At 49.5% G+C, this 17,744-nt stretch overlaps 1 protein-coding gene across 7 annotated transcripts in view; it reads left to right on the top strand.

Annotated features, from left to right (window-relative positions):
- The window catches only part of KSR1 (kinase suppressor of ras 1), a 171,812-nt gene extending 159,612 nt beyond the window's left edge, over positions 1-12,200 (top strand). For 4 of the 7 annotated variants that reach the window (XM_023183844.2, XM_023183847.2, XM_023183848.2 and 1 more), the window contains 2 exons: positions 4,373-4,506; positions 10,333-10,710. In XM_023183844.2, the coding sequence (XP_023039612.2) occupies positions 4,373-4,506; positions 10,333-10,411 (213 nt within the window). In that variant the 3' untranslated portion in view covers positions 10,412-10,710. Of the gene's footprint in view, positions 1-4,372; positions 4,511-8,959 lie in introns of those variants that run through there. The other 3 variants (XM_023183845.2, XM_023183843.2, XM_023183850.2) reach the window with 3 other exon arrangements.
- The last annotated feature ends 5,544 nt before the right edge of the window (positions 12,201-17,744 follow it).

Genomic DNA, 17,744 nt, shown 5'->3' on the forward strand with positions numbered 1-17,744 from the left:
CTCCAAGATCTTAATCGATTGCAATATTTTTCTCAATCGACTGGTGGCAAGCAGCTAGGGCATCTTCAGAAGGCTCACTCGAGATGACATTATATTTGATCTACTTTATTCCACAGTAGTGTATTTCATCTTGTTGAAGTGCAAAATATTTGTACAGGGATGCCCCTCCAAAGATAACACCAAAATGCTAGTTAACAACACTAACAGCAGGCTCCTCTTTGGCCAGTTGATACCATTTCATTTGGGGTGCTGGGCAAGGGCCATGGGCGATGAGCACCTCTCTGACACTCTCAGGCTTGTCCTTCTTGGCCTCCTTCTGGGCCAAGGCCAGTTAAATACCACTTTCACCTTGGTGCATCCTCAGACACCTTAGGAGGGTGTGGTGGTGATGCAGGATTTTTTGCTCCTTAGCTCGGCTAAAATCCAGGTTCTTGTCTCATGACCAGGAGAAATTAGGCACATGGACACATTGAAAGGTGAGAGCGGAATTCATTAAAAGAAAGCTCTCAACAAAAAAGAGGGGGTCCTCCCAACAGGCTCCCATCTCACAGATTGCATATCAGGCCACCACACTCGAACTGAAGAGACCAGGCTCCTCCCCCTGCATAAGGTGCGAATTCCTGGTGGCTCCATCCTATTCCCCCAGTGCATATGGGTCTCCAGTCCATTGTGGGTGTACCCAGCCAAGACCCTCATCTGCACAAAAACATCTGGTGTAAACACTTGTGGGGTGGGACAGAGATTCTCCGGGGACCCTTCTTTATCTGCCTCCTGCAACTGTCAGTGGGCTCAAGATACTGGTTTTGGGCTCCTGGCTGTGGCTGCAGCCTCCTTGGCTGGGCTCTGTGGCAGCTCAGATGGAGCTGAAGTAACCATTGCCTTCCAGTCTTTTTAAATTTTTTTTGAGGCGGTCTTGCTCTGTCGCCCAGGCTGGAGTGCAGTGGCACAATCTTGGCTCACTGCAACCTCTGTCTCCTGGGTTCAAGTGATCTCCCACCTCAGTCTCCAAGTAGCTGGGATTACAAGCATGCACCAAAATATCAGGCGAATTTTTGTATTTTTAGTAGAGATGGGGTTTCACCATGCTGGCCAGCCTGGTCTCGAACTCCTGGCCTCAAGTGATCCATCTGCCTCAGCCTCCCAAAGTGCTGGGATTACAGGCATGAGCCACCGTGCCCGGCATAGTCTTTTAAAAAAATATTTAAGACATACGTGTCATAAAACCTAGCTGATTTTTTTTATTGTGACCTTTTTCCACATGACATTTTGTTATGCTCATTACCTCAAATCATTAACAAATCCTTATTGTTAAGACCGTCTGCCCTTAGGTCCTGTGGCTGCACCGTAATGTAACTACTTCTGTCACTGGACATGGGGATTCTTTCCAGTTTTCACCTGTCTTTACAATAGAGTTAGCAAGGACATCTTTGTATAAACCAGAGTATTATGTATGTTTGTTGTGTCTGAGAGAAAAGATACTCTTCGTTCTGCCCTCCTGGCAACAGTTTCTTTCCTTTCTGCATACTTAGCATCTTGGAGCAGAGAATGGTAAGTGCCATCTTCAGGGAGGCGAAGGCTGGAGCAGGGCTGAGCAAAGGGCAGCAAGGGAGTCAGGGCTCAGCACTGGCTGCAAGTTGGAATCATCTGGGAGATTTATAAAAGTGCCAGGGTTAAGGCCTCCCCAACAGAGGTACCAATTTAATTGACCTGGGATGGGAATAAGATCATAGTTGTTTTTTTATTATTATTATTTTTATTTTTAAATAAAGCTCCTCAGATCATTCTAGAGCACAGCCAGAGTTCTGAACTAATTGGAAGGATTTCTTTTAGTGCAGGATGATGGTTGTTTTGAGACCAGATTGGGGTCAGGGCGTGGGGAGTGGGGACAGAGCAGATGCTCCGGCAGCAGCTTATGGCTCACAGGTGTTCCCTTTCTTTTGTCCGATCTTGCCTTCCCTTTTTAACACATTGCTGTTAGGGGTAGGGGAACATTGGTCAATGCAATAAAATTATTTTCTGTCATAGACAAAAGCTGGGAGTGCCCTCTGAGTGGCACCTTTCTCTGTCTCTTCAGCCACACTGCTGTATAGTTCACCACCAGGCACTGCTTTATGTGCTGAGGCAGCCAGTGAGTTATTAGTCATCGAATCTGAGGGTCCATACACATGGGAAGACATCAAAAGACCAGAGGGTTCTTAATGAAAACCAGCAGTCCCTCACCCTAGATCATTCTCCAAAGGCGTCATCTGGGTCTGTCAGCTTTTCACTCTGGCACTCTGTTCTTTCTGCTGCACCGCTTTGGTCAGGTTTTCCATTACTTATTGTTAAGTTGGCCATGATTAAATCTTCCATGCTGTGCCTATTAATGGAGGCTAAAAGTGAGAAGATGATGAACAGTGTGTACACTACTGTAGTAGACTGTAAGTGCTGTTAGCCACTGGTCAAGTAATTCACTGGGATTACATTTTCTTTGTGGGTCCATCTCTTCCACTTCATCAATTACTCAAAGGCTCACAATTTTGTTGGCTTCATATTTGGACCATGGCTTTCTTGTGCAGTTTAGGTTTTTCCTGTAGTTTCTAGTTGCCTTTTTTTCCCCCTTCTTGCCTTTTCTTACTGCTGAGAAAGGAAACAAACACCTTTCTCATATTCCTGAGGTCTTTCAGCTTCTGCATTCTGCTTCCTGAGTGGAATTCGTTCCATTCTTTTCAGAGCCCACTGGTTTCTTGTCATTGGAATCAGTGGGATGTTAGGCCTGTTGCACAGCTGTTACCCTTCTGTTTTCTTTTCATTCACTCCTGGGTCAGTTGCGCTATTCCTCATGTCTCATGTCTTGCCCTCTGTTTGCACTCCAACAGACAAACTGCGAGTGAAACCTGAAGAAACTGCCCCCCGGTGGAAGAATGGGAGATAATCTTTGAATCCTTGCTTGCCTAAAAAAGTTATTATTTCATCGTCATATCAGGAGTAGAATTCCAGGTTCATAATAATTTTCCCTGAGAACACAGGGATTTTGCCCTGCTGTCTACTAAGTGTCCAGTGCCTTCCTGAGAAGTCTGGTGTTGGTCTGATTCTCAGCCATTTGTGGATGCCTATCTTACTCTTTCTGGAAGTATCTAGGATTTGCTGTTTATCCCTATAGGGAAATTTCATAAACATATATCTGAGGGTAGAGTTTGTTTTTTTTTTTTTAACTGTTTTTAGTGAGGTCCCTTTATTGGACCTTTTCAGCTGAAGACAGCTGCTACCTTTGACAGCTTCTGGTAAATTTTCTTGTATTATTTCTTTGATAATTTCCTGCCCAGTAGTCTGTTTACTTTCATGGAAATCCCCATTAGACAGAATTTGGTTCCTTTTAGTGAGCCTGCATTTCTCTTACCTTCTTTTGTATTTTCCATCCCTATCTAGAATTGAACCTACAGTCTGGGGAATTTCCTTGATTTTTAACTTCCAGCACTTTCAGTGTTTCAGTTCAGAAATTATGTTCTTATTTCAAGCACTTTCTTATTTGTTGATTTCTTTTTTATTGCAGCCTGGTCTTATTTTATGGATAGAGTAGCTGCTTCATACAAATGTACACACACATGTACACCCCCTATCCTTCAGAGACAGTGTCTTGATCTGCTTATCTTCTGTCTGTCTCTGGTTTTCCTGATACAGCAGGCAACCCCATGGGATCCAGTTGTATTTAAGAGCAAAAGCCTGAGTTGCTGAGTCTGTGTGGGTGTTTGTATTCTGCCTGGTCATATGTGCAAGAAATAGGCCTTTCCACACAGGCAGCTCCGAATCAGAAGGCTGCAGGGCTGTGCTGGTACACACGTGGATCCTCAGAGTAGGCAGCAAAATGCCACAGCAAGAAAGGTTTTGCTCTGGGGGATATTGGGACAGCTGTTCTGCTGACTCTTAGCTGCTGCCCCTATATTGAGTCTTCCTTGTCACTCCAGCCACCGTTCTAGTAATGCTGAGGCTCCCTCCTCCGCTGCAGCCCCAGCTTGCACATATTCTGAGCATCTTGCATTTCACCTGCGAACATTGTACCTTGCACTTTGCATCTTCAAAAAACCAACAGCCCCATTTCTGATCTCTTTCCCATTGCTGGTCTGTTCATCGTGGTTACTCTTATTTTGGGGTGGGCATGGATCTAAGAAGTAAGGAGGTGAGGTAACCTGGTGCATTCCATGTTGAACTAGAAGCATGAGTGGTTCTCTGAAACCCAGTTACTTCTCACCCCTTCATGTCAGCAGGGTGTTCAGGGGGCCGCCAGCTAGAGGGTACTTGAGAACATCAAAGGGACCCTTTGTGGAGTGCCCCTACTGTGTGTCCCCTCCCTCCCAGCCAGCTCACACACCACTGATGGCAGCTTCATTTGCAGGAGATCCTGTCGGCCTGCTGGGCTTTCAACCTGCAGGAGAGACCCAGCTTCAGCCTGCTGATGGACATGCTGGAGAAACTTCCCAAGCTGAACCGGCGGCTCTCCCACCCTGGACACTTCTGGAAGTCAGCTGAGTAAGTGCCTCTTCCACGAGCCAGACTGCCAGCCAGGCCCTCGCAGCCTCACCTGGGGTCTTAGAGGGCACCTTCTGCTCTTTCTGCCCAAGACTTTGTGTTTTGGGGTTTTTTTGAGACGGAGTCTTGCTCTGTCATCCGAGCTGGAGTGCAGTGGCGTGATTTAGGCTCACTGCAACCTCCGCCTCCTGGGTTCAAGCAATTCTCCTACCTCAGCCTCCCGAGTAACTGGGACTATAGGTACCCACCACCAAGCTTGGCTAATTATTGTATTTTTAGTAGAGACGGGGTTTCATCATATTCACCAGGCTGGTCTCGAACTCCTGACCCCAAGTGACCCATCCGCCTCAGCCTCCCAAAATGCTGGGATTACAGGCATGAGTCACCACGCTCGGCCTCTGCCCAGGACTTTGATCTGAGGAATACACACAGTAGGTCACCCGAGGTGACTAGTCCCCTTGCCCAAGTGATACCAGGATTTTGTTTCCCACGTTTGTTTTGGAGACTCCCTTTGACAGGTGAGCACCTGCAGTTTGCAGCTGTGAAAAGCCAGGACTTAGAAGGCTCTGCCGAGGGAGGGGCAAGATGGGGTCAGCTAGAAGTCAGAGCGATGTGGTATTGTAAGCTTCACTGAAATAAGCAGAGCCAATATTGCTTACAATGGCACCCACCGAAACACAAGAAGCCAGCCACCTCTTATGGGGACCACAGTCACTTGGGTTTAGAAGCTGTCTGCCTCCTGGTTTAACACACAGCCCTTTGCACCCCTTGGTGCGGGGGTGATGTCCACTGTCGTCTCTCCTGCATTCTATCTCATTCCCTTTTTCCTTTGTCCTCTGGCTGCCTCTGCTAGAACACTCAGAAGAGACCTCTGCCCTGTCACGAATGCTCTGTGAGAACCTGGGAAGTCCTTTTTTGTTCTGGGCCTCAGTTTCCACATCATTCAAAACTCTCTGGGCCAGGGATTGGGCCAGGTCTAGGGCGGGTAAACTTGCTGTAAGGGGCCAGGTGAATATTGGAGGCATTGCAGGCCAAGAGGGCAACTCAAGTCCTCACTCTGGGGGCCGACTTTGGCGGTGTGCCAAGCACCGTCTCTGCCACAGCATCTTGGCTCTGCCATCGCAACACGGGAGCAGCCACGGATGGCATCAACCAGGGAGCTGGCTGTGTGCCAGTAAGGCTTAATGCTGGAAATTGGGATTTCACATGTCATGAAATAGTCTTTTGGTATTTTTGCGCCCAGCCATGTAGAAAGTGAGTCGATTCATCTCATCCAGGAGTCCAGCCTGTAGGTCAAGTATGGCCTGCCACCTGTGTCTGTACAATCTGCAAACTAAGAATAGTTTTACCTTTCTGAGAAGCTTTTCAAATAAAAATTGTTGTACACATAGAGATGAAGTCTCACTATGTTGCCCAGGCTGGTTTCAAACTCCTGAGCTCAAGTGATGCTCTTGCCTCGGCCTCCCAAAGTGCTAGGATTACAGGCTTGATCCACTGCACCCGGCCAGTTATAAACGTTAAGGAAAAGGACACTTTCTAAAAGTGGAATCTCCCGCAGAGTCCCGCTGTATAAAACCCATAACTTGGAGCTGCTCTTGATGAGAGCGAGGGGACGAGCCTGTCTGCCACCTGCTGCCAAGAAAGCTTCTGAGGCCCCCGTCCCTGTGTATGTGTGGCACTGAGTGCCTGGAGAAGCTGCATCCCCAGCTCCCATACCTGGCGCCAAGTGTGGTGATGACAGCATTCCTTATCCTAGGAAGGGTCAGGTAGTAAATATTTTGGGGTTGCAGGTGACACAGTCTCTGTTACATGTTCTTTGCTGTTTTTCAGTCCTTTAAAGTAGTCAGAACCTTTCTTAGTGTGTGGCCAGATTTGGCTTGCACATTGTTTTCCAGGCCATATCTTTTTCTTTTCTTTTCTTTTCTTTTTTTTTTTTTTTTTTTTTTTTTTTTTGAGGCGGAGTCTTGTTCTGTCACTCGGGCTGGAGTACAGTGGCACGATCTCAGCTCACTGCAACCTCCACCTCCTGGGTTCAAGCGATTCTCCTCTCTCAGCCTCCTGAGTAGCTGGGACTACAGGTACGCGCTACCACACCTGGCTAATTTTTGTATTTTTAGTAGAGATGGGGTTTCACCATATTGGCCAGGCTGGTCTCAAACTCCTGACCTCAGATGATCACCCACCTCAGCCTCCCAAAGTGCTGGGATTACAGGTGTGAGCCACCGCACCCAGCCTCCAGGCCATGTCTTTTATTTTTTTGTTCTTTCTGAGACAGAGTCTTGCTCTGTCACCCAGGTTGGAGTGCAGTGATGCAATCTCGGCTCACTGCAACCTCCGCCTCCCGAGTTCAAGCGATTCTCATGCCTCAACCTCCCAAGTTGCAGGGATTATGGGCACCTGCCCCCATGCCTGGCTAATTTTTGTGGGTGTTTTAGTAGAGATGGAATTTCATCATGTTGGCCAGGGCGGTCTCAAATTCCTGACCTCAAATGATCTGCCTGTCTTGGCCTCCCGCAGTGCTGGGATTACAGGCATGAGCCACCATGCCCGGCCTCCAGGCCCTGTGTCGATAAAGAACCAAAGTGGGCCTCCAGCCGCAGTTGAGGAGGGACTCAGCATGAGTTTTCTCTCCTGCAGAATTCACTAGAGAAATGCTTGGTGCTTCACTGATTCAGGTCAGGTAGAGGGATGGTCTGGAGGAACAACAGTGTGGGGTTAGGGGGTACCACATCTCATGCAATACTGGGTTCAGTATTTTGCACTTAGGATGGGTCGGAGTCCAGTACAAATGTGGGGTAGTGGATCATAGCCATAGAGGTGTGCGTTTTAGGCAGCCATTGCTGCACACCTGCCGCACGCCTGGGGAACAGATGGCCGAGGCCAGGGTTCCACCAGCGAGGAGGTTCCGGTGTCATAAAGACAAACAGACACACTGTAATGACATCAGGACTCTTATCACCTTTGTATTCCTGGCTCCTAGTACAGTCCCAGGAACATGATAGTTGGTCACTAAATATTTGATGTGCATGAATGAATGCGGGCAAAGGGTGATACCATGCCAAGTGCTGTGATACAGCCCAGATGGGGGCCTCTGCATCCACCTGGGGGACACGAGGAAGTGTCTCTGGAAGAAGGTCATCAGGGCTGGATTTTGAGCCAGAACTGTCCCAGCAGAGAGCAGGAGCATGGGGCTCTTAGCCGTTCAAGGAGGGTGATGTGAGGCGGCGAGCCAAGCTCCAATCAGACCTCAGGCAACTTGCTTAACAAGCTGGGCCCTGGTTTTCTCCCCGACAAAACAAAAGCCTCCACTAGGTGGATACTGGCATTCAGAACATCATTCCAGATTCCCTAAAAACCATGTAGTCCCACCTTCTCATTTCACAGGCAGGAAACTGAGTCACAAATGGGGCTGTTCCCTGTCCAGCCCCTTCAAGGAGAGCTTGCAGGCTTTCCTTTCCTGAATGAGTCTGTGTCAAAGCTTCCTGTTCACAGTGTTTACTTTCTACACACTTGCCTCCTAATTCTCACTTTCTCTTTTCTTTCCCATTGATCTTGTCATTTTTTTATTTTCGGGGGGTGGCGGATATGCTGTTCTGTCATCTCCCCCTTTCCCATCAACTGATTCCTCCACCTGTCCACACGTGCCTGACTCTATCACCTGCTGGGGCCGGACTGCGCTCTCCCACGCCTGGCGGAATGGTTGCTGGGCACTCCCAGTCACTGGAGGAGCCGCTACTATGGAAAAGGACGCTACGGCCACCCTGACTTTAAGAGCTCCTGTCCGGTTCTGGAGGAATAGTGTGTTCCTGTTACTTCCTTCGCTGGCTGCCTGTCTCTGGTTTTCCTGACGCAAACCCCACTTCCTTTCTGTCGCTGCTTCCCAGCTTCTCCCATCTTTGTGTCATTTATTCTCGCAAACCAAAGTGAGGTTTCTGCAGCTGAAATGGCTACCAGCAAGGGTCACACAGGCTTGCATTTTTCGCTGGGTGAGAGAAGAGCCACAGCATGTGGCGGGGCCTTTGTCCACACCACGAGTGGACGGATGGCTTGTCCCTGGGTCGGAGAGAACTTGGGTCATTGATTTGAGCCGCCAGGATCCCAGTCCCCCTGGCCAGAGCTCAAGGGAAGAGAATTCAGTGAAGCAGAAATACTCTTGGAAGTATTTTGCCCTTAGTCAAGGGCTAAGGAGCTGTGGGCATGTGCCAGCCTCTTTGTAAACGTGCTGCAACTGTGCCCTGTGGGAGCTTAGAGAGGGTTCTTTGTGCCCAGGCTCCCTTCTGAGCGTGCAGTGCAGCCAAGCCTGGGGGATGGAGTCCAGGATGACCCTTTCTCTCTGGAAGGGGAAGGGAGTTCCCTGTCCAGCTGCTCTGGCCAGACTTCTAGCTCCCGACAGGCTCTGCATGGGGCTGTGATTCTGATGCTGTTCTTTGCTTTCTTCTCTTTCCCTCTGTAGGTTGTAGGCCTGGCTGCCTTGCATGCACCAGGGGCTTTCTTCCTCCTAATCAACAACTCAGCACCGTGACTTCTGCTAAAATGCAAAATGAGATGTGGGCACTAACCCAGGGGATGCCACCTCTGCTGCTCCAGTCGTCTCTCTCGAGGCTACTTTTTTTGCTTTGTTTTAAAAACTGGCCCTCTGCCCTCTCCACGTTGCCTGCATATGCCCGAGTAACTGCTCTCAGAGGATCCCACTAATTGAGCTCCCTCCAAGGCGGTCTGGGCAGCTTCCAACTACCTTCCTGGACGTGACTGATTGCTCCCGTGTTCTTCTGAGGGCTGGTCTTGTTTTTGTTTGGGTGGCTCTGTCTCACTGCTAACACCTTAGTGAGATGCCTTCCACCCTCCTGAGTACACCAGCCTCCCACTGGGTGTGTGCCTAGTGCGGGGCAGGCGTTGGTTGGGAGGGTATTGACTTGGCTTTTAACCTGTGGGGATTTTGTCCAACAAGGAGTGGAGTGATTTCAGAGCTGCCCTGAGGCTGGCATCCTGGTCCCAGGAACCCTCTGCTGGGCTCCTGTCTCTCAGTCTCCTCTGTAGAGTTAGATCGGGAGACACAGAAAGTTCTGTGGCCATGAAAGATACCAGCTCAGAAGGGTTGTGCTTCAGTGGCACCCTCAGAAAAGTTGTCTTAAAGCAAAGAGGTACCTGGCTCCAGACAATTTTTCTGATGAAAACAAAGTCTGTGCCCCGTCCCCCCTGCCACCCTGGCAAAATTACTTCCTTTACACCTGCCCAGTGTGCCATAAACCAGACCCCAGGTCAAGAGCATGGCTGCCGGGTCCCCTGCAGCAGTCACTGCACTGTTTACTAAATGCAGGTTTCTGTTCTCCTTCCCCAGCAAGACCTGCTGAACCCAGATCTCTGGAATTGGGCTCTAGGAATCTGCATTTCAACCTGCTTCCCAGGTGGCCCTGATGCACCCCAGTATTAGGGTTTATTTCTAAAAGTAACATGCCTTGTAACTCCTGGTATCCTGGGGGTCTTGTTTCTCTTCTCTCTCAATTCTACTTGGAGCAAGAGCTTTCCTGGGCTGCAAATGAGAAAACAATTCCGAGGAGCCCACAGCAGTACTGAGCATGCTGGGAGCTTGGGACTTGGAGATGAGTGAGCCACTGTTGCTGCTCCAAGTAGAACTACTTGGAGTGTAGCTGAGGCCTTGGACTCAGTATGACCAGGGGCAGCTCTGCCAGGGCTGTTGGCCAATCAGTCATTTTCATTTCTTGTTGGAGGCCAAGTCCTCTGCTGAGCTCATTTCCTAACTAGTGTTACCCTAATTCTCATGAAGACCAATGGGGCTATAATTCTTGTTTTTGTTCCTCTTTGCAGCATTAACAGCAGCAAAGTTGTACCCCGGTTTGAAAGGTTTGGCTTGGGCGTCCTGGAGTCCAGTAATCCAAAGATGTAGCCAGCCATGTGGTTTTTCGCTGCTGATGTCTTTCTTTTTAAAATGTGTTTCTGAAACATCCAAACAACCACCACGACAAAAAACACTGCCTGCCCAGCGCTGCAAACCAGGAGCACGCATCCTAGATTCAGACTGTTCGCCATAAACCCCACTCGGGAGATGGAGCTGCACCTGCTATCTCTTAAAATGACACCACCAACAACCAAATCTGTCGTGACAGACAGCAAATGTTTACACGTATATTTCTCCTGAGTGAACCTGATGTTTTACAATAGGTAATAATAAAAACAGTCCGTGCATAGATGCACGGGCACTGATGGCCAGGATGGCTGAAATGGCCGTCCCCTCTGGAGGACCTGGTAGGCGGTGAGGGACCCATGCTGGGCCAGAAGGAAGACAGACATGGTGATTGCAGCTGTTCTTGGGGTAGGGTGGGGAGCCCAGAAGGTCTGACCTGGCCTCTGCTTTTTGGCCCAAGACCCCATCAGGGGAATCTCTCTCTCTAGGGCTCTCCCCTTGTCCTTTCAAAGGGATACTGCCCCTTCCTCATCTTGCAGAGGAAACCCTGGCTAGGAACACAGCTAGATGAAGGAGTCTGGAGTTCCTGGAGAGTTTGGGTTCACCTTCTCACCCCTGTAATCCAGGCTGCTCCTGCTGGAAAAGTAGAAAGAGAATCCAAAAAAGGTCTGAACTCACCAGGTGGTTCCCAGCCAGGGTTTCTGCTACAAGCTGAGGAAACATCCATGGCTTGTACAGATGTGAGCCTTTGATGAAGCCCCCAGGCAGGCACTAAGGTGGTGGGACTCAGGGCCTTGGCTTTTAGCTACATCCCAATCCCTGACTGACATCTGACCGCGAGAGCTGGATGGGTGGGAACAAGGAGGATGGAGGAAGGAGGAGGAGTAGATGGCAAAGGTACCGGAGCCCCCTTCCCAGCCACATGGTGACCCTGGCACTGTAAAAACCCTTTGTCATGTCAGAAGGTTCTAGAACTGCCCACTTCTTCCATTTCTGTCCTGCTGAAACCCCTTAGCCCATTTCCAACTCCTCTGTCCATGCTCTGAGCTCAACTGGGCGGCGTGTGGCCCATCACCCCTTTCACTTAGACCCACCTAGCTGGCCCCCGTCTGCAGAGCCTTCCCTAGCACCATTAGGCCTTCTACTTGTGTCCATTTGAAGCAGGAGGGGCTGGATTTGGAAAAGTCTTTGAGGTGAGAGCACCACACTTGTCTTCATTAGGAACTCTGACCTGTGGAGAAAAGTTCCAGATGGCAAAAGGGAGCCCTTAAGTGGAGGTGAGGTTGTATTAGCCTCCAATACCAGAAAGGAAAAAGGGTGATGGGAGTGGAGACGTAATTGGATTCTGTGACCATGCTCTGAGCTCAGAATTGGGAAGGGAGGGAGGTGGCTCCCACCCCTTCCAGTTAAGCCCCGTCTAGCAGAGCCCCAGTCTCCAGAGTCGGGTCAAAATGCCACAGAAAATGAGCTGCTCTGCCAGCAAGCTGTGGAGTTGCCTCCTCTCCAGGCCTGGCATCCCTTGGTCAGCCCCTCCTTGGAGGGCACAGCCATATTACAGTGCCAACGTGCCTGGCCGTCAGCATCTTCGCCCTTCCCAGTCCGTGTGGGGAGGCTGTAAACCACGTGGATTCAGCTCTGTGTGGAGTTTCTGTGCTATGATGGGACTGCTCATTTTGCCCCATCATCCCTTTGGCCTCCCACACACCTGCCCTTTCCCAGGAATCACGTGTGTCTCCAGCCTTTCACCTTTCTATTGCAATGGTGGCCTTTGTCCAGGCGACAGCAGGCCCGATGGATGTACTGGTGAGCCCCATGGTTGGACGTCAGCTCAGCCAGTAGGCTCAGTTCCTCCCCAACCCCTGACACCAGGCCGCAGTGGGCATGCGCAGGCCCACAGAAAGTCAGTCTGGGTTTTGCTTTTTCTCGTGAGCGTCACAGTTAAAGAAGCGCTCATTGAGCAACTACAGTGCACTTGGTCTTCTGCAAGTGCTGGGCACCTAGAGATAGGAGCAGTCATGGTCCCTGCTCTTAAGGAACTGATGACCTGGTGGGGCCCTGTTACCTTCAAGGAACCCAGAAGCCACTGGGCCCCAAAGGTGGAACTGAAGGACTGGGGGCAGCTGGCTCTCAGCCTGCCACCTCTGCACTGCCTGTCTTTAAAGAACCCCACCTCACCCCATGATGGTCCCCCCTGTTCCCCTTGTATTTCAGTGACTGTGAATTGAGGTTAGGAAGGCACACCTGCCCTTCTGTGTGCTCTCTCCATCTGCCTTGGAAACACACGAAGGACGACAGATACTGTGAATTCAGCCCTCACGGCCAACTGTGAAGGGGATGGAGAAGGCTGGGAGAGCTCTTGGGGGCTGCAGAAGTCCCCTCTGGGGTCTGAGAGTGGAGCCCAAGCTTTGGCCCACCAAGGCATCCCCAGTTTCCAGCCTCACCTCTGAAGCCCTGCTGCCTTTAACCACCAGAGCCGCAGCCCCCTCGGTTTCTGTCTAACTCGAAGTCTTGCATCCTAGCTAGTTTGGGGTTGTGAGCGGTGTGTAGCAAAGTTGATCTCTCCATGTTACCAAATCAAAACACCCTCTGTCATCTTACGGCATTTCCTCTGGAGGTCACAGAGAGGAATGGCAAGCCCTGGAAACCTGTGTTATTCTGTGTTGATTTGGTGTGGGGGTGGGGGTGGAGACATAAATGTGAAGCCAGTTGGAGTTTGTGCTATGCAGCAGTGTTAGCCAGGATCTCATCAGTGTGCAAACCTTGCATCTTCTGTGGCCACAAGCCACACACTTGCTTTTTTTGAATGTGATGTAAAATTTGTACAGTAAAGTTTTTATATTTTCTATCAACTGCATTTGTCTTCCAGACATGCTATTAATTTAAATTAAAATGGTTAGTATTAACAAACGTGCTGTATCGGGTTTTTTTGCCACTGGCAAGAACATGCCCTCTGTGGTAAGCCAGGCCTGGATGTCTGGAGTTTGTGAATAAAGTTATACCAAGGTGTACCGGGGCTTGTGTTTGCTTTGGTCAGTTCCAGGTGAGTCCTGGGGACCATTTGGATGGGTAGCATGGAAATAGATAGGTCTGGGGTGACTGAACCCCTGGTCTATAGATTAAGGAGCTCCTTCTAAAGGAAGAAGTTATGCCAGGACCTCAGCAGCAGGTGTTTCTAAACAGATGGAGGAATGGAGAAGTCACATGTCAAAGGCCCACAATGTACAGAGGAAGATCATCCAGGCCCCAGCAGCAACAAAGCCATGAGTAGGCCCAGCATCTCCTGAGTTGGAGGTGCCTTAGCCTTATGGAAGCCTTGGAGGGATGAGGTGGTGTTCATCTGAATCCAATTTCTAGGAGCCCCTCATTGCCAGTTATATACACAGATAGGTGGAGAAGAGGTACTTTCTAAACACCATCTCACTTTAATCCTCACAAGGCCACGAGGTAAGAATTGTGATGTTTCAGCTGAGGAAAATGAGAAGCGGAGAGGTTAAGGTATTCACCCAAGATCACACAGCTGCAGGGTGGCTAATCCAGGACTCGGACCACAGCTTTCGCTCCAGAACCTCTCTTCAGAAGTCTAGGAACTTACTGGTCAGACATTGACTGAGCACCTACTGTATTCAAAAGATAGTGCTAAGTTGTGGAACGTTTTCCAGGATAGACCACGTGGTAGGCCACATATTAAGTCTCAGTAGATTTAAACAGATAACAAAGCATCTTCTCCAACCACAATAGGATGAAGTTAGGCAGCAGCACTAGATTCTCACAGGGGCACAAACCCTACTGTGAACTACACATGTGAAGGATCTGGGTTGTGCGCTCCTTATGAGAATCTGAGTCTAATGCATGATGATCTGAGGTGGAACAGTTTCATCCTGAAACCATCGTATATCCCTGTCCATCTGTGAAAAATTGCCCTCCATGAAACTGGTCCCTGGTCAAAAAGGTTGGCGACTGCTGCCTTAAACTACTACTGGATTTCCTGAGTGAGGCAAAGTGCTGGTTTGGCATAACCTGTTTGCGGGAGAGAGGTGCACTGTTAATTAGCCCATTAGGAAGCAGTTAGAACCATATATCTGACTTTATGGATGTAGAATACGCTCAATGAGAATGTTCTCAGCGGGGTGGGCGGGGGGGAGCGGGGGTGTGTTCACGCATGTTTCAGTGATTAATGTGGTTCAATACGGCTGTCCCAATACAATGAGGTTTCCAAAGGGAACTGGATGAGAGGACCCAGGGTCCCCTGCATTGTACAACAGGACTCAGGTGTCTACGGGCATCACTGACTGCCCTGCCGAGGCCCTCTGTGCTGAAGGCGTCACTGCAGATGGAAGGATTCCTTGAGGAACTCTACTACTGGCAAAGGTGAACGGGTCTGGGCACGGGATCAGTGCAGTCCAGGAGTGACTCTAAAGGTGCTGGCGTGTGGGCACTATGTGAGGAGCTCAGCCCCAAGTCCTCTTCATGCATTAGCCTATTTAATCCCCACAGCATCTTTCTAATGTTCACATTCACTTGCCTCATTTTATGGGCGAGGAAAGGAAGCTTGGAGAAATTCAGGAACTTACTGAAGATCACACAAGAATTAAATGACAGGGCCAAGATTCAAACGTGGGCTATTCATACTATGTATAGAATTGTATGTCTAGCCCAGTTTTGTTGACCACTCATCCGTTGGTGGACACACGTTGCTTTCACCTCTTGGCTTTTGTGAATGATGCTGCTGCACACGTGGGAGTTCACATGTCTCTTTTGAGTTCCTGCTTTTGGTTATTTGGGGGATATACCCAGAAGTGGAATTGCTGGATCATATAGTAATTCTATGTTGAGGTTTTTGAGGAACAGCCATGCTGTTTTCACAGAGTTCCAGTTTACCCACAATCTAGCCAACAGTTGTTATTTTTTGGAATTTTTTTTTTTTTTTTTTTATCATAGCCATCCTAATGAGTGTGAGGTGGCAGACTCACATTTTGAAGAGATCCCTCAGTCTACAGGGCAGAGAACAGAGAGCCTCTGAGAAGGATCTGCAACTTTGAATACTAGAGCTCTGAGAAGGAACATTCCCAAGGGCTGCTTCTAGTCTCCTGAAGACCAGAGCTAACCACTGGGAATGGATTGTGGTGAGTGAAGGGTGCCGGCACTGTGCCTCAAAGTATCTCCCTACTGTGTCGATTACTCTAAAAACACATCAGCCAGGGCCGGGCGCGGTGGCTCAAGCCTGTAATCCCAGCACTTTGGGAGGCCGAGACGGGCGGATCACGAGGTCAGGAGATTGAGACCATCCTGGCTAATACGGTGAAACCCCGTCTCTACTAAAAACTACAAAAAACTAGCCGGGCGTGGCGGCGGGCGCCTGTAGTCCCAGCTACTTGGGAGGCTGAGGCAGGAGAATGGCGTAAACACAGGGGGCAGAGCTTGCAGTGAGCCGAGATCCGGCCTCTGCACTCCAGCCTGGGCGACAGAGCGAGACTCCGTCTCAAAAAACAAAACAAAACAAAACAAAAAAAAACCACACACACACATCAGCCTTTGGGTATGACTGGGGCCCCTCCAGGCAGGGTGTGGAGCACAGGGCCCTCCTTTATGGGCTGGACTCAATAGTAAGGCTGCTTACCTGTGACTCACCTCCAAGGCTCAAGCTGATGCTAAGGTGCTGATTTGCTGGAACTCTGAGCTGTGCCTGTGTCTACTTGGATTCTGGGAGATTTTTTTTCTTTTAGCAGTGTTTTATGGAAATATTGTCTAGGTAGAGTAAAATGTACAGATCCTGGTTTTCTGTTTGAGATTTTGTTTTGTTTTAAGACAGGGTCCTGCTCTGTCACCCAAGCTGCAGTGCAGCCGCACGATCATAGCTCACTGTGGCCTCAACCACCCAGGCTCAAGCAGTCCTCCTGCCTCAGCCTCCCTGTAGCCAGGACTATAGGCGTGCACCGTAATGCCCCACTATTTTTTCTGATTTTTAGTAGAGACAAGGTCTCGCCATGCTGCCCAGGCTGGTCTCGAACTCCTGGGCTCAAGCAATCCTCCTGCCTCAGCCTCCCAGTGTGCTGCATTACAGGTGTCAGCCACTGCACCAGCCTCAGCCTGTTGTTAATGGATGTAAACACCTGTGCAATCACCACCTAGAACCAGATCCAGAACATTTCCAGCCTCTCGAAGACTCCTTCTTGCCCCTCCCAGTCAGAGACCCCCAAGGGTGACACCATTCTAGCCTGTTGTTCAACTTGACTCTCACAGCATGGAATTCTCACAGCATGTGTCTGTTTGGATCTGGCTTCCACTCAGTTGCGAGGCCCATTGATGTTTCCCGTGGCCTAGCTCCTTTTTATTGCTGAGGGCTACTCTGTTGTATGAAAACCACAATTCATTTCTCCCTTCTCCTTTGGCGAACTTTTGCATTGTTTCCAGCCTGGAGCAATGATGAGTAAAGCAGTTAAAAACAGGCACATATGTTTTCCTTTCTCTTGGGCAATTTTTCAGAACTAGAAAATCCAGAATATAGAAGTAGATATTTTACTGTATTACAACTCATCAAGCAGTTTTTCCTTTTCTTTTTTTTTTTTTTTAATTTTTTGAGACAGAGTCTTACCCAGGCTAGAGTGCAGTGGCATGATGAGGGTTCACTGCAGCTTTGACCTCCTAGGGTCAAGCGAACCTCCCACCTCAGCCTCCCATGTAGCTGGGACCACAAGTGTGCACCACCACACCTGGCTACTTTGTTTATTAAATTATATGTAGGGACAGAGTCTTCCTACCTTGCCCGGGCTGGTCTCAAGCTCCTGGGCTGAAGTGATCCTCCTGCCTCAGCCTCTCGAAGTGCTGGGATTACAGGCATGAGCCACCACGCCCTGCCCATTTTTCTAAGTTGGATTATGTTACACTGCAGTCTGCTGTGAATGACAGTTCCAATTGTTCCATATCCCAAGCAATTGGCGATTGCCTGCAAATGATGTGGCATGATGAAATTGTTCCTGGTGTCCGTGGTGTCTGAGAGGATTGCAAAGAATTTCCCTCCCTTTCTCTCCTTTCTGCTCCTCCTGTACTGTCTACTCCTTCAACTGGTCAAATTCTACTTGATCCAGGAACATAATAGGGATGGAGAGTGCAGATAGCACACATGGCCTCAGTCTATGGGAGCATCTCAAAGGAATTAGTCTGCAAATTCTAGTGCATCTAGGCAGAGCACAGGAAGGAAGAGAGGTGCAGACTCACGTATGGCCCTGGGGCACTTGCCATCCCCTTGAGCCTGTACAGCCCTTACCCGCCCAGCCCCAGCCTGAGTTCTGGGCCTTCTGGCCAGCACATCACTGGG

Source organism: Piliocolobus tephrosceles, chromosome 16, assembly GCF_002776525.5.
Source record: "Piliocolobus tephrosceles isolate RC106 chromosome 16, ASM277652v3, whole genome shotgun sequence".
Lineage (NCBI taxonomy): Eukaryota > Metazoa > Chordata > Mammalia > Primates > Cercopithecidae > Piliocolobus > Piliocolobus tephrosceles.